Source organism: Symphalangus syndactylus, chromosome 24 (genome assembly GCF_028878055.3).
Source record: "Symphalangus syndactylus isolate Jambi chromosome 24, NHGRI_mSymSyn1-v2.1_pri, whole genome shotgun sequence".
NCBI classification, from domain to species: Eukaryota; Metazoa; Chordata; class Mammalia; order Primates; family Hylobatidae; genus Symphalangus; species Symphalangus syndactylus.
This window is the reverse complement of record NC_072446.2, coordinates 54,334,923-54,351,432: the sequence shown is the minus strand read 5'-3', so window position 1 is coordinate 54,351,432 and position 16,510 is coordinate 54,334,923. Positions and strand designations below refer to the sequence as shown.

At 50.0% G+C, this 16,510-nt stretch overlaps 1 protein-coding gene across 2 annotated transcripts; it reads left to right on the top strand.

The window, feature by feature from the left end:
- The first annotated feature begins 1,504 nt into the window (after positions 1 to 1,504).
- On the top strand, positions 1,505 to 10,548 carry PAX1 (paired box 1). 2 transcript variants are annotated; one of them, XM_055265775.2, is made up of 5 exons: positions 1,505 to 1,790; positions 2,230 to 2,859; positions 4,364 to 4,506; positions 5,022 to 5,244; positions 10,250 to 10,548. In XM_055265775.2, the coding sequence occupies exons 1-5, from the start codon at positions 1,505 to 1,507 to the stop codon at positions 10,546 to 10,548; spliced, it is 1,581 nt and encodes a 526-aa protein (XP_055121750.1). The 2 variants fall into 2 exon arrangements, with proteins under 2 accessions (XP_055121750.1, XP_055121751.1); XM_055265776.2 differs by having other exon boundaries at positions 10,240 to 10,331.
- The last annotated feature ends 5,962 nt before the right edge of the window (positions 10,549 to 16,510 follow it).

Below are 16,510 nucleotides of genomic sequence, written 5' to 3'. Positions count from 1 at the left end.
GGGCTGATAGGGTCCATGTGCTCCTCAGCCACTGTCACCGCGCTGGCGCCATACTTAACTCTGGGTGGCTAAGGAGAGCTAGACCCTTGGGGTGGGCAGGAGGGAGGGGAAGAGGGTTCTCGCCTCCAGGGGAGCGCTGGGAGTTTCAGAAACCTCGGCTGTTTCTATTCTCTCCCCATGCCCTCTTCCTGGCCTAGCACATTCAGCCCAACGCCTTTGGTGCTTACTGGGCTCAACCTCAGAACTCCAGATCCTGACCCCCTCAAATCAGTTCATGTTCAAAACCACCAGTTTCCTCCTCCTGGCCCTCACCGCATGGCTCCCGGGCACGGTTAGCTGCACAGGTTGGGGAGTTCAGAACTGCTTTGATGCAGGGTAGAAACAGAGAAATTGTTGATGTTCAATCTCAGGGGTAAATAATTCAGGGCTGCGCAAAACCTCATTTAAATGAAGGAGAAATGATCATTCTGTGGTTTAACAGAGACTTCCTGAAGCTGCAGGTGCTGGGAGAAAGACGAAGCCAGGTCACCTGGGATAGAGAGGTGCGAGATTCCACTGCCAGGGAGAAAGGAACTTGTCCTTCAGGCCTAGAGCTGGAGCTATGCATTTGGCCTCCCGCCGGTAGCGCTTGCGGACAGGAGGGCGCCGGATCTATGCGCCTCTTAGCAGCAGATCGGGATCCTTTTTCCTCCTGCCCCTTCTGTCACTTCTTGGAGAGGAATGAGTTCTGGTGGCTGGGCCTGGCTGTAGGAGACAGGATTTGGACCGTGCCCCTCTCGCGTCACCGAAATCACCCCCACTATTCCAAGAGTGGTTGGCTATTAAATGTTGTGAAGATTTCCTGAGAGAAGGATTGAGGACCTGGCCAGGAATGGTACACGCAGGAATCAGTTCCGCCTTGTGTCTTCCTACCAGGAGCCCTGCACCGCGCTGGACGCTCACCTTGACACTCCCAGCCAGCTGGGGTACTGATCCCACTCTTCCCCGGCCACTGCCTAGGGAGTGGGGAGGTAGAGAGAGCCACACCCTAAACACCTTGCCACGATAAACTTTTATTCTCTATCTTATTATTAATGGTGGCGGAAATAAAACTAAAACCAAAACGAAAACGAGTACTAGTACTAACACACTAATCAGTTTGAGATGACTTCCCCATCATTTCCAAAGCCAGAGGAGGGAGGGGGCTGCAAGGGCCTCAGAGCAGTGGAAGGTCCCGAGCCCAGCTGGGGTTGGGACGAGTGTGTGTGTGTGTGTGTGTGTGTGTGTGTGTGTGTAGAGGGGTGGGTTCCGGGCGGGGGGGGGGTGGAGGAGGGCCGAGGGGGGAGGATAGCAGGATGGGGTAGAGTTTCAGGGCGGGGAGGGGGGCCCTGGGGCGCAGTGACGGGAACCAATGAGCTGCCAACTCGCGCGTCTCCGGCGTGACTGCCGAGATTGACGTGGAGGACACGTCAAATTGATTCCCGCACGCTGCAGCCTCCCGGTCAGACGAATTTCTCCCAATCGGATGAAGTTCACCCTGGGCCCGGGGTCGCGGGCGTGGAGAGTGTCCTGGGAGGGGGCAGCAGCGGCGGCGGCAGGCCCTGGAGCGGGCGGCAGCGCGCTCGGCTGCCGCGCACAGCGCTTCTCCAGCCCGCGGCTGGGCCGCCGCGGCTCTCGGCTCTCGCGCGCCCTCCCTCTATGCCTCTCCCGCGGCGGCGGCGGCGCCCAAGCACTCCCGGACTGCTCCGGGCCCAGCCCCGGCCACCCCGGCCACCCCGGCGCCAGGCAGCTGGCCCGCCCGCGAGCTATGGGTAAGGGGCGGGCGACAGGCAGGGCGCGGGCGGGCTGATGAGGTGGGTCGGGTCCGCCTGCCTCCCTTCCCTCTCGTCCGCTTTCCCTGGGCGACCCAGTCCTGGGTCCTGGAGAAGCTGCATTCTCCTCTGGTCACCAGTCTTCAGGGGGCAGTTCAGCAAGTCTGGGAAGGGAGTGTTCCAAGTAGACGCGCTAAAAGTCGCGAAAGGGCACGGAGGGCAACAATGCGCGGCGCTCCACTCCGCGGCTCCTCTGCGCCCTTGCCCACTCCAAGCCGGACCCAGGCGGTTTGCCCTTGGACTCCGAGCTGTCTGGCGACCCACAGGTCACCTTTGGAAGTGCGCCTGGGTGCAGTCCCTCGCTCCGCGTGGGGACCCTTGGCTAACCCGCCGGGTGTTTTCTCCCCCGCCGGCTCACTCTTGTCTGGCGCATCCGCAGAGCAGACGTATGGCGAGGTGAACCAGCTGGGCGGTGTGTTCGTCAACGGCCGCCCCCTGCCCAACGCCATCCGCTTGCGCATTGTGGAGCTGGCGCAGCTGGGCATCCGACCCTGTGACATCAGTCGGCAGCTCCGCGTATCCCACGGCTGCGTGAGCAAGATCCTGGCGCGCTACAACGAGACCGGCTCCATTCTGCCCGGGGCCATCGGGGGCAGCAAGCCCCGCGTCACCACTCCCAACGTGGTCAAGCACATCCGGGACTACAAGCAGGGAGACCCTGGCATTTTTGCCTGGGAGATCCGCGACCGGCTGCTGGCCGACGGCGTCTGTGACAAGTACAATGTGCCCTCGGTGAGCTCCATCAGCCGCATCCTGCGCAACAAGATAGGCAGCCTGGCGCAGCCCGGACCGTACGAGGCAAGTAAGCAGCCGCCGTCGCAGCCTACGCTGCCCTACAACCACATCTACCAGTACCCCTACCCCAGTCCCGTGTCGCCCACGGGCGCCAAGATGGGCAGCCACCCCGGGGTCCCGGGCACGGCGGGCCACGTCAGCATCCCGCGCTCATGGCCCTCGGCACACTCGGTCAGCAACATCCTGGGCATCCGGACGTTTATGGAGCAAACAGGTCAGTCGTGGCGGCCTCCGTAGCCTTCTATTAAGGGGCAGAACCTGGGGCGGGCAGGTTTGCAGGAGAGGACTCACACTCGCTCTCCTCCCGGGACCGGTTCTGGCTCAGGGGAGGGCTCCACACTGGCCAGGGAGGCTGGGGGTCCTGGGCCTTTTGTAAGAGACCTCGGACATCTTGAACTTTTTATGACAAATATGGAAAATATTTCCCAAATAGAAGAACAATCGCCGACCACAAATTTGGAGGCCTGAAATTGCGCTTTTTCATTCTTGCAAAAAGTATGCAAACCCCTGTTGCCAAATCTAAGGGGGAAAAAACCCGCTCAATTCTGAGACCCTTTCTTTAGTTCTCAGAATCCTTCACGATTTCCTAAGGGTTCTGTCCCCTACTCCCAGGCCCAGTGGCTCTTCTGAGTTAAAGGAAAGGGGATCTTGTAGTCGATCGAGTGGCCTACATCTCTAAGGTCCTGTGGCCTTGCAGGTCCTGGAGTTTGGGTGATGGCTGCTGGGGCTGCAGCCACCTTCACAAGGATTTGTCATTTATCTGCAATTAAAGCTCAACAAACTATTGGTCAAGTGGGTGACGAGGAAGATGGGGAAGGCGGGAGGTTTGGAACAACTTTGATGCCTGGCTGGGAAAGAATCCGGCCAGAATCGGGTCTGGATTTCTTTGCACTGTCCCCAGCTGCCAGCAGCTGGCCAGGGGATAGCACACTCTTAGGTGATCAGACTCAGGAGGAGGGTAAGAAGCAAAATTCACGGTAGCCTAGGAGGAAAGAGTGGTGGCTGGAAAGAAACTGTGAGTGCTCAGCTCCAGCAGCAGCAGCGCCTCTGTGGCCCTGCTCTGGCTTTGTGTCTCCTGGTGGCTCTAACCCAGCCTAAGGCTAAAGCTTTCCATGGAATGGCAGTGGGCAGCTGGTCGGGAGGTGACCCCACCAAGCCTGCACGCAGATCTGGAGCTTTCCCTTGGTTCCTGGCACACACAAGGGCCCCGGGGAGCAGCTGTGTGGTTCTATCTGACCCGTGGGGACCACAATGTTGACGCTTCTTTTGGGAAACCCTGGGCGTTTCCAGAGGCAGTTCTTGTAGAATCGTCTCCCTGCCCTCCAGATGCTTGTGCAGATGTTGAGAAATCAATACAATTTTCGTGAGGTTGCTGTAGCTTTGAACTCGGAAGTTTCTGGGGGCCGTGTCTGGACAATGGAGCGGCCCCTTTGGCCGAGTCTGCCCAGGCTTTGACTCAGCAGCAGCCTCCCGTTCGTGGGAAGCGGGTTGAAGGCTAGGAGTCCCGGGCAGCAGGCCTGGCTGCCTTTCCTCCGCCCCACCCGGAGTGGTGAACATCCCAGGCCCTGCCGCCCTCTGCCTCCTGGTGGAGTGTCAGGCCACCTACAAATTTTGTGGGACCCCTAGCCGTGTCTTCAGATACAAATTGCGTGGTTGGCCACACGTGTGCCCAGGGCAGATTCGGAGGCACCTTTTAATCCGTCCTCTGTCTCCTGCAGGGGCCCTGGCTGGGAGCGAAGGCACCACTTACTCTCCCAAGATGGAAGACTGGGCTGGCGTGAACCGCACGGCCTTCTCCGCCACCCCAGCGGTGAATGGGCTCGAGAAACCTGCCTTAGAGGCAGACATTAAATACACTCAGGTAACCAGAAGGCACGTGAGGTGGTGACCTTAAGTAGGGAAGCAGAAGGTTTGGGGAAGTGGGGAAAAAGAGAAAGAAAAGAAAAAATTTCCAGGCAGAGAGATGGTTGTATCTGGCAGCCGGCCAGCAAGCGCCCTTTCTGTCCTTTCCTCAAGCGTACTAGTTTGGGGGAGTCTGACTTTCGAGGGGTTGACTTGCCTTTGCCAAGATAGCTTATCTAAAAAAGCTGGAACTCCAGGTCACAAATCCACAGTCAAGGGCCTTCTTTCTCTAAATCCCGATATGAATACCATGACCCCTTCAAATGTTATTTATAACAGTTTGAGTGAATTCTTAGAAATCACTTTGCCAAAGAGTCCTGACTAGGAAATTTAGAGGCCGGGCCTCCCATGGGGATAATGGATGGGGACAGGACGTGGGGGAGGGATAATGGACGAGAACCCCCGTCTCAGTGATGGCGTGGGCTAGAGAAGGCAGGATATTCTGCTGCTGACGGTCCCTCTCTATCCCCACAGTCGGCCTCCACCCTCTCTGCCGTGGGCAGCTTTCTCCCCGCCTGCGCCTACCCGGCCTCCAACCAGCACGGCGTGTACAGCGCCCCGGGCGGCAGCTACCTAGCCCCGGGCCCGCCGTGGCCGCCTGCGCAAGGCCCTCCGCTGGCGCCCCCCGGGGCCGGCGTAGCTGTGCCTGGCGGGGAACTCGCGGCAGCAATGACCTTCAAGCATCCCAGCCGAGAAGGTGAGGAGCGCAGGGAGGGAGGCGGGTGGATGCTGGAAGTGTTAGGAAGGGTACTGGGGAGGGAGTGTGAGCCTGGGAAAAGGGAGAGCGGGTGGGGAAGAGGTGGGTCCTGGGCATAAACCCTTCTTCTGGGTTAACCGTTAAGCCTGTAGCTTCTTGGAGCAGATTAGTTTTGACAGGTGTCCCTATAAAGGTACCCGAGGTTGAGAGAGACTGGCCCCATGTCCCCTCCACTTATGAGGGGAGAGGAGAAAGGAGGTCCTTCTGGCACACAGGACGGGTGGGTTTGGATCCGGTTCTGGCACCTTCGACCAAGTTCCTGCTTCTTTCTGGGTTTCTGTTTCTCCATCCAGAGACACGTCTAGCAGGCACCCTCCAGGCTCACCTTTCTGTAGACCTGTTCTGGCACCTAAGCCTTTAGGTTGGGTTGGACTTGCTAGTGGCACCTAACCTCCATCTCAGGACCCCGTCTCTGCCCCACTGCCCATCTGTTTTTTCCAGGTTCCTTAAAGAAAAAAAAAAGGCCTTTGGATTCTTTTTCTTAAATACACACTGTGGGAAAGTAGAGGCCATGTGAATCAGTGTCTTTTACTCCAGGCTGAGGAGCTTCCTGTGGTTGGTGGTGGTGGTTGTGTGGTTGTGGTGGGGGCGGGGGGTTCTCTCTTTCTGTGCAAAATGTGCCTGGGAGTCTTGCCTCCTTTTCCGCTTCCTCCTCCTCTTCCTCTTCCATAAGTCCACTTCCTGAACAGTCAAGGAACAGATTTTAGGTATTTCACTGACAGTCAACAGTGTGAGGGGCATCTTCTCACACTACCAGGAGGGTTCCAGTTTTTCCTTTAGCTTGGGAAAAGCTCATCAGCCCTTGAATCCTCATTTTCTTTGTTGTTAAAAGGAATGGCTTGATTTGCTAAGTTCAAACTTGCCGGTGCTTAGGTTCTGAGCACCAGAAATTTGCAACTTCAATCAACCTGGGAAAGAAAAGGGTCACCCCAGGGCATCCCAGCCCCAGTAGAGAAAGGGACAAGGCACAAACCTGGGGGACAGCATGGAGTTCCCAGATTATAAAAGGATTTTTACTAGCTGCTTTGCCTCCACCTGTCCAGGGCTGGAAGCGAGGTGGATGTAGTGGCAGGTGGCAGTGGGCAGGCCCGGGACAGGAGGGCCATCCTCCTTGGTGCTGCCCAGGTAAAAAGTGCTATTTCCAAGTAGTCTTGATAAGATAGGAGGGCATGCCCTGGAGAGTGGGGGTGGAGTAGGGGGCAGGAAGGAAATAAAGATGCCATCCACAACAGTGAAATGAAGGGAGAAAAATACTTTTTCTATTTCCACCTTTCCTAGAGCACAGACATCCTGGGATATTAGGATAATGTTCACTTGCCTAGTTATAGACAAATCCAAATAAGGAAAATTTATAAAAATTGGGATTTGGAGCTCTTTTAAACTTTAAGTGTAATTTAAATAGGATACGATCACTTGCTCATTTATAGAAAAATCCAAGTGAAGGAAATGTTGAAAGTTGAGAGTGAGAACTCCTTTAAGCTGTATGTTTAAGGATAGCTAAGGGGTCGCAGATGAGCGCTTCACTCATCCTCAGCCTCCAATCAACCTGTTTTCTCCACAATTGAGGTTATCTGTCGAAATCGAAATCAAAATAAAATTTACCACATTACACAAATCACTTAAATAAGCAGGTTCTTTTGAATTAAAAAAGTAGAAAAACAGATTTGAAATATTTCCCTGGGTTCATCTTAAGGAGAAGGAAGACTTAGAAAAAAGACCCACAGTCTTCAGAGGAATGCATTTGTTTTCAATAGAGCCACTTTGCCCTGGAGGCATTTTAAGCTCTACATTAGACACAAATTATAAAGTGCAGATAATAAGCCAAAGGTAACACACACAGTTCCTAATTCTAAACTACCTCTTTTAATTTGAGGTGGAAGTTGTGGGGAAGCTGATTTTAACATTAAGCCTCACTGGTGATTGACTTTCTTTAGAAGACACTTTCCTTTTCAGAAATACAGGGCCATTGAGCGGTGCTGGCATTTAAGTCCCTTTTACCATTATATCGATTTCCTATTATGTAATATCCCACCTGTTTTTAAAAACTACAGCAATAGTTTGTTACTCTAGTTATTAATAATTTAATTTTGTGGTCCTCCAAGTTCTTTAAAAGTTCTAATAAAAGATAATCAGATAACTTGGGGACACCATTAGCAATGATTTCTCAAGCTGGCATGCAACTGTTTGTGTTCAAACAGGAATGTAGAAATAATCATTCATTATCTATCTATATTCATAGCCTGAGAATTACATACATACTTGGGTTATGGATTTTTACTCCTTACTGGTAGAACAGCTGACTTCAAAGATCTATTCCCTCAACACAACTGGTCTTTGAAAAGACAGAAAAATAATAAGAATCACTGCCTTTTATTTTCTGATCAGTTCTTAAGAAATTAATATCTTCAAAGAAACGTGTCCCAGAGGACAATTTACTGTCAGCAATTGTTCAATTCATAAGAATAGTATTTACTGAATTTCTTTTCAGTAAGAAAAAATTCTTCTGTGTAATGAAAAGCAATTTAATATAATAAATGCTCAGGAAAAGCAAATACCTTTGATCACCTAACACATACACACCACACACACACAGTGCAATATATATCAATATGTCCTCCAAATTAGTGCAAGTGAACAGCTTAACAGTTACCCTAAGTGAAACTTAATCAAATGTCAAATTGAAAATTTAGCATTTAATTAGATATTAATTAATTGTGTTATTTAATTAATATTATAATGAATTTTTTTCTTTTTTTTTTTTTTAAGGTAGCGAGTCTGGGTTTCCTATTATGTATGCAAAAAGTGTGATTTACATTTCCCATCCCCTGAAAGGAAACTTTAATTTTTGGGAATTGAGAAGAATAGAAAGTTTTGCTTAATCTTCACTTGGAGAGGCTGACATTCTAGGATTCTCCACCCACATCCAAATGTTTTTTCACAGCCAGGGCACGACCATCTTCCCTTCCCCACCCTTAGGTGACAGACACCACCAGATGTTCCCTCAAGACAGCTGGTATTTACAGGATGTTTTCAGAGACCCTCAAAACCTCAGGGTTTTAAGTTCCTCCTCGTGGGGCTCTGGAATGACTAAAGAGTTGGAAATCAAATCTGTAAGATATTGCATAGGCACAAAGAAAATGTAGTGCTTATATTTGCTAAAGATAACTTGCAGCTTCGCTCCAGTTACCTCTGCCTCAGGATTGGTTCTTGGAGGATCCTAAAAGTAAACTTTGTCAAAGAGCACTAGGGCGCTGGCATTGTCGCACCTGGACGCTGGCAACCCCAGCCTCCGTTTGACCTAGCCCCCGGGGATCCCTTCCCAGACCCGTGCCTCCCCTCAACGGTGGTCCCAGAGTGCCCTGCAGTTGCTGTTGAATACTTAAAAAATGCCTCTCCCCATTCTTAGCCCCTGAATTAAATGAGCCTGACCTAGGCTCTGGCCTCCGAGGGCCCAGAAGTACCCACCCATGTTGTCCTATGGAGGGAATGGAGGGCAGGAGGGGCCCTATGAGGAAGGATGGCTTGGACAGGGCTAAAAACACAGCAGGATTCGCCCCTGTAGGGTGGGATGCAGTCGTCCTAGGTGTTTATTTTTCATGAGTTCAGTTTCTTGCTTGTCTCTAAGGTAACCGTCCCTTGGCTGAGAAACCTCCACCTCCTCAGATGTTTTCTAAACAGGTCCTCACTTTGAAGTGTGTGTCCAGGGTAGAAAGAAAAGGTCTGAATACTTGTTGGCTGGGCGGCCACAACTTTGTTTAGGAAAAACAGCTGAGAGCCAGGGAAAAGCAGAGGGGCCACTCTGTCCTGGGAAGGTCTTTAGACCTCTTTAAAACCTCAACGAAACCGTGTGTTTGTGTGTGTGCGTGTGTGTGTGTGTGTCTTGCACAGATGTGGTTGGCCCAGCTCTGCGCAGCCACAGCAAGTTGCGCCTGAGGCTGAGGCGAGGGAAGTTGCAGGAGAAAAATATCCAGAGTTCCCCTCACTTCAAACCGAGGCGCTCCAAGCTCCCCCTTTAAAGAAGGACTTGGGGAAAAAAGAAAATTGAAAATAGGCCCCTGTAGTATAAACAAACTGTGGATCCTAGTGTAGGAGAAGCAGAGTGGCCCAAGGTTGGGAAAGGAAAAACAGGCTTGCGCAATCGTGGCGTCACTTTCTGGCTTCCGGTAGCAAAACTTGGGCCCCTTCCCAAACCCCTAAATAATAGAGTAAGGCGCAGAATACTGCCCGATCTGGTAATCCCACTGTCACTTAATCCGGGGGCCCACAGGTCCCAGGACGTGCTGTGCCCACAGTGGTGAGCGCATCTGGATCCCCGCACGTCGTGGGCACAACGAAGTCTGCCGCTCACTTAAAGCGCAACTGCCTCCTACGTCGGAGGAATCCAGGCCGCTCCAGGGAAATCTCTGGTGGCTCATTTCCCGCACGATTTCCCCCTGCCCACAGCGAGCTCCGAGCCGCGAGTGTCAGCGGACTCGACGCACTGGCTGCTCTTCCCACTTGTGCGCGCGCCTGGGGTTTGGAAAGGGTGAGGGTCCGCGCAACGTTAGAGTCCCGCTCCCTTCTGCGGAAGTCTCCATCAGACCTGAAAGCTTCCCAGCCCTCTGCGCCCTTCACTTCCTTTACTGAGCAGGTGGTGAGGAGGTTGGAGGGCAACGGGAATTGCACCTGGCCAGCGGTCAGTGTTTGCAAATGGCCTTGCGAGGAGTCCTGCTTGCCAACGCTCTCCTTGCAAGTGGCTCTCCTAGCGGGAGAGGAAGGGCTGGTCGCCCACGGAAGCTTGGGGTCTCTGGAGAGCGCGAGTCTCTGCTTCCCTCTTCCAAAGCCTTCAACGGTTGAGCGCTCACGACCTCGCTCTGCAGGCGTCCTGAGTTCCAGTGCCTCTCGCACTGCGCGGCGCTAGGCAGTGATCCGACGCCTCTGTGCTTCCTCCCGCAGTGGCTGACAGGAAGCCTCCCAGCCCCGGCAGCAAGGCCCCGGACGCCCTCAGTAGCTTACACGGACTGCCCATCCCGGCCTCGACCTCCTAGGGGCAGCTCTCCCTGGACCCGAGCCCGGAGGAAACGGCAGGCGGACCCGGGCGCACAGGTCTGCGCGGCGGCCCCGGCAACCGGCGCGGGCAGGATCGGAGGACTCGCGGCGGAGGAAGCCAGCGCCGGCCCGCGGGGTGCACGCCCACTAGCCCCCAGGCCCAGCCCTGCCTCTGGCCGGACCCACCACACTTCCTTTATTGGCCTGGGTTTTTAGGCTTCTCTGAACTTTGGCTTTGGACTGTCGCACCCTCCTCACAATCCTTGCTCTGACAGCAAGGATTCCCTTTGTTTTACTGCTTCCCCAACCCTCCTTCAGTCCCCTCACTTCAAATCGAGGCGCTCCAAGCTCCCCCTTTAAAGAAGGACTTGGGGAAAAAACAAAATTGAAAATTTCGCTCTGCCAGCCTCAAATTTCTTTTTTGTCACTCTCTTGTCCTTCTCCGTCTCTCCTCTCTCCCTCTTTCCTTCCCCCCTCTTTCTTTCTCAGTCTCCCTCCCTTCCCTTTCTCTTTCCCTTCCTCCCTACCTTCCACCCCGGCTTTCCCCGACCTTCCAGGGCTCCCTCTGCCCTTCCACTCTCTTTTCCTTGCTCCGACCTCTGCTCCAGTCCGGCTCCTTCCCCGTCTGCTCTATCTACTCCTCTTATGCTCTCAGCCCTTTTTCCTGGTCCATCCCTGTCGTTCCCTCTCCTCTGTCTCTCTTGTTCTACTGTCAAGGGCCCTGATTCCCTTTGTTTTACTGCTTCCCCAACCCTCCCTCAGTCCCTGAGAGCCCTAGAGCCATCTCGGTGACAGTCCCTTCTCTGGCACCTGGGACTTTGTAGCCTTCACTCCTCTGAGCCCCCCAGCCCTAATGGAGGGGGGCTCAAACCTAGGAAGTGGACAGAAAAGCCACAGCCTTTATCTTATATATATTTTTGTAATAACAAACCCTAAAAAACCCTCCAGGAACCGTCCTCTCCCGTCGATCCCAGCAGCATACTGCCTGGAAATCTGTTTTCTCAGAGCCCACTGGCCGCCGGGCTTCTCTTTCCTTCTGAGATGATGTCACCCCAAAGAAGACTGGGGTAGGAGTAAGGAGTACGGGGTTGTTGGTGTTTTCAGTGCTTAGAAAACTGGGTGTCCTGCAGGTGTCTCCTCCCAGCCCTCCTCTCGCAACACTTGCTAGGGAATCCGACCAGTGGTAAACACATCAGCACTTTTTGGTGTTCAGGGGTCAGCACATTTGTTAATTTCAACCACAAACTGCTTCCAGGTACAAAGGTTCATTTGGACTTCTGGTTTGCAAGGGATGGGGGTTAAAAACAAAACAAACAACAACAACAACAACGAAACAACCCAGAAAGTATCTTCTAGAGCCAGCCACAAGAGCTGTGAACTGCTTCCAAGTCAGGCGAGCTGGTGGTGGTCCCCTGGACATAATGCAATTCTGTAGTCATAGCAATATCCCTGGCGAGAGCCTAACATCGCCCGTTAAAGGTGGCTGCCTCTGAATAAAGGAAAGCGTCTGAAAGGTGTGTGGTGAGGTGAGCAAGTCTGTTTCTCAGCGCAGAGTGTTGAGTTCTTACTCCGCAGCTACTCTCTCCCCTGAGTTCCTAGGATGAACACTATCAAGGGAAATGATTTTCTTGGTTTCCTCATGAGCACCTGCATTCCAGGTTGGTCAATAAGTGGAAGAGAAAGCGAAATGGAAATGGGGAAGGCATTTGCCAATGGGATGGGGAGCCCCTTCTTCCCTCACAAGGGATGGGCATGTTAGCCGGCCAGGAAATGCCAGGTGAGCCCTGAGAAACGGAGCTAGAGAGGCAATATGCAGAAACCACCTTAAAATGCAGTTAATTCTGAAAAGAGTAAAATAGGCAAAAGGCAATGAGCCAGAATGGAGGATTTCTTCAGAACATTTCTAGTATTCTAAAAGCTAAAGAAGACAATCCCAGGCTACCAAGTAATCTTGGGGGTTTGCACTACAAAGGGGCTTCCGGCTAATTGTTTGTATTCCTCCCTCTGTTTGACTTTCTAAAACTGACGGAAGAGATTTTTGAATTGAAGTTGCTCTTTGTGAGTGGAGCTGCCTGCTTGGTGTGTGCACTGGTCCCACCTAGGGGACCAGTGGTAAACAGTTTTTATTTCAACTCTTTGCGATAGTACCTGTTGAAGGTATCAGTTATAAAACAGTACTTACTTTTTTCCTAGAGAGACTCTTCTCCTCAGATTCAAAGTCTCTTGTCTTTTTTTTTTAAAGTTTCATTTTGTAGACAGTGTTAGTGATGGCTAGAGATCTGATTTGTTTTCTTTGGACCACATAGCAAGGTATGATTTAGAGGGCTTGTGCTTGGAAACTGGGTGACACTATCTCATCAGAGAGGCAGGATTGAGACTTGGACTTTGAGACTGAGGTCCTCAGCCTTCCATGGCAGCATATCCTGTAGAAGAGCTTGTCATACTGATAATAGCAAAAATGTATGACAGAGAAGCATGTTCCCAAGTCCCCCATCCTCTCAGCCTGTCTCCTTGTGCTTAATAAGCATTGCGTGCTCAGTCGTGACATCCTGGACAGAATTTTCATGCACCCATTTGTGCTGCCTGGAGAAGGACTGGCTTGCTCAGGCCAGGAGGAAGACATCACATCCTTTTCTGAAGGAATGAGAAGAATATATATGACAACTTCTAACTTTGAGTTGTCACCATCCCCATTTCCCTGCTATGGCCCACTTCTGTGTTTGAGCTGATCAGGGTTATGGGGGAGAAGAGCTGGGAAGCGCGCCCCAGGATGGATGGAAAGCACCTGTGTTTTAAGTGCCACCTGCAAAGGGAGGCATTCTTCAAATCTGCCTCTTGTTCCCTGTGTCCTGTGGCTGGAGGCGGGTCTTTGAGTTCCCTGGCTCTGGGGCGAGCATTCACAGAGGACAGGCAGCCTTCGTCCCAGAGCCAGCAGGCTCTGACATTTCATGTGGGGTGTAGAGGGATATACCCCCTCTCTCGCGGCTGGGGGTCACGGAACGTCTCAGTGAACTTTGCTTAAATCTCTGCTCCACTGTAGGTGTCAGGGGACTGGGACCTCTCTGAACCTGTCTGTGAAATGTGGCCTTCAATGCAGTAACGCACACGGTGACCTGGCCTGTAGGAAGACTGGCACTGGTGTGGCTTCACCTCTCTGGAGACAGTTTTGCTTATCTGCTAACAAAAGTTAGAGGAATCACTTGCAAGGCTGGTGGGAGACCCAGAATTTAAATATTTTCCAAAAGATCCCATTGGAATATTGCACTTTTGCTCTTTGTTCATATGGATCTGTGGAGGCACTGAGAGCTCATAACAAAATTATGCAGCACCACGTCGGGTAGAATAATTTGAGAAACAATCACTCCCTAAACGCAGTTTGTCTTTGCCTTTTATTTTTTTAATTTAAGTTTTTTTTTGAAAAAAAAATATAGAGATGCAACCCAAAGAAAATAAAGACATAATCACTTAGATAGCCCTCTGAGTTTTTGAAAGAATAGAAATAATATATGCGTATCACTAAAAAACTCAAGCAGTACAGAAACATTAAAATGAAAAGTGGAAGTTCTTCCTGCCCTCATTTTTGTTCTTAAAGGTGAATGCTGTTATAGTCTTTTGTGAATATTTCCAGGAAAAACATGCATGCGGGAAAATACCTGTTTCTATGTGTTATTTAAAAGTGCACACTAATGAGTTGTGCTGTGCACACACAGACATGAGCTGAAGATCTGCTCTTTGTGTACCACCAGCTTCAGCTCCAATGTACCTACTTTATTCTCGTGAACGGATGTCTATTACCGAGGATTTATTAAAAACAGGGTATTTGTAAAGAGGGCCAGCTTCGTGCTTTAAATGAATAAAGACAGGATTTTGCTGCGTTCATTATTGGAGGGTGTACTTGCGATGGATTGTAATAACTTCCCTGCCAAAGGTAGATGCTTTTTGGCAAAAAGTAAGGAAAACAAACCAAAGGAAAGGAGAATTGAGGGACAAGAGGCATGAAGTTTTGCCCTTCTTGAATATGCCCCGAATTGTTCTACAGATCACTGAAGGTCATTTGAAGGTGTGAGGGGAAGGCTTCCTCTCCTTTGGAGGGAGTCAGTCTCTCTGGGCCAGGAAAGAGACGTGGAGACAGAGGGGTGCGGGAAAACCTTGTGTGAAGAAATACCAGCTACAAATAAAGTTTAGATTTCCAATACTGGCACAAGCATTTTTTTTAACCTATCCCAAATTCAATTTACTAAAATCTACGTGGAATTAACCTCCTGATGAGTGAACCCCACTCACTGACAACTGTATTTCTGCCATTTGTGTGTTTCTTGACTCCTGGTAAGAAGGATGGAATTTATTTAATTGAACTGTGGTTTCAGTAAAGCACACTGTAGATTTTCTGGCATCAGCTTCCCTAGCTAGGGTTCCATTGGCCTGGGTTTCTTTTCAAAAGAAACTCTACCTGCCCCATGTAATGCTGCATGATATGCATTTAGAATCTTGCTAGAATGTGCCTGAGGAACTCAGTTGAAAGGATTGTGCATCCAGACAGGCTATATAATAAGAAACATTTGAATCCCTTCTTTTAATGGGCAAGATTTATGCACAAAGTGGTATTCAGTTTTCACCTTGACCTTGCTGTCTGAACCATAGCCTTACTCACTGAAGAAATGTCCTATGGTTGAGATGTTTCTAGCCAAACCTTTGTATCTCAACCTTAAATTTTTTTTTTCGGTTCTTTTTTTAAACAGAACAAGGAAGAATCACACTGTCTTCTTTTTCAGGGCCATAAAATGAGAATCACACATTTAGCCCCAGTCCAACTTGGGAATTCTAAACACTTGGAACAATTATACTCAGTTTAGTCTAGTCCTTTCTTTGGAGTTGAAACCAGTTGAAACTCCTGCTGCACTCTAAAGAGCTCTTGTCCAGGAGATGCAGCCTGTGATTCTTGTTGGAACACACATCTGTTTCTGGCTGGCCAAATCCAAAAGTGGAATCCCAATTGCAGTTTTCATGGGTGGCAGAATTTCAACTGCATTATAATGTAATCACCTGGGTTGCCTTCACTTTCCTTTTTCTTCTTAAGGATGAAATAGGCAGACAAGTATTCATTCAGCTATTAAATTACATTTCCATCCTGTAACGTCTTATTTCCCTTTTCTCTGGTGAAATATATTGACTTGATGGATTATCTGCAGTGTCATTTCTTATATAGACCTCACAATTTTAACTTTTCGGGTTTCTTCCAGTCATTTGTGGATGTGGTTTTAGCTTTGTAAGATTTTATTTTACCCCAAACAACAAACAACAAAACAAAAATTACTAGATGGTTTTGATTGAATAATCTCTTAGACGAAAAGTAAGCAAGATATTTAAATGAATGGAAAGATATTTAAATGAATGGAAAGAAATTGACTTCTTAAAAAGTTGAATTCGAGCCTGAAACTTGTGAAACATAAAAAATAAAATGCTTCTCCGGCAAACAAGTTGTAACATGATTAGCTTGAACTGGGAAGCCGAAAGTATTATTCTGGCCACCAGGGGGAGCACACATTGTTCCAGGAGATAAAGACAAGCATGAAGATAAACAATACAGTGTAAAAGATTTGTCGTTTTGTTAAAGTGGCAACTGTCCTGTTGTGAAGGTCTACTTACAAGAGAAGGGCTCTTGTTGTTGTTGTTGTTGTTATTATTATTGTTAGCCAGATGCTTGCACATGTGGTAAAAAATGGACTTTCTAGGCTCATCAACACATGACTTAGCAAACAAGTTAGCTTAGACATCAATAGCACCTTGAAAATAAGTTTCACTTCCAACTTTGACTGTAATATATACATATATTGAAGTCTTTGAGTTTAAAATAAACATATGTGAATTTTAAAAGCAACTAGCCAGGCACAGTGGCTCACACCTGTAATCCCAGCACTTTGGGAGGCTGAGGAGGAAGGATTGCTTGAGCCCAGGAGTTTGAGACCATCCTGGGCGACCTAGCGAGACCCCATCGCTACCAAAAAAAAAAAACAAAAAACAAAACAAAACAAAAATTAGCTGGATGTGGTGTGCATGCCCATAGTTCTAGATACTTGAGAGGATGAGGCAAGAGGATTCCTTGAGCCCAGGAGAGGGAGGCTGCAGTGAGCTGTGATTGCAACACTGCACTCCAGCCTGGGTGACAGAGTACAACTCT

Coding starts and splice junctions, on each gene's coding strand:
- PAX1 (XM_055265775.2), top strand. CDS start 1,505: ATGAAGTTCACCCTGGGCCCGGGGTCGCGGGCGTGGAGAGTGTCCTGG. Junction 2,860..4,363: donor GACGTTTATGGAGCAAACAG/GTCAGTCGTGGC, acceptor TGTCTCCTGCAG/GGGCCCTGGCTGGGAGCGAA. Junction 5,245..10,249: donor CAAGCATCCCAGCCGAGAAG/GTGAGGAGCGCA, acceptor AGTGGCTGACAG/GAAGCCTCCCAGCCCCGGCA.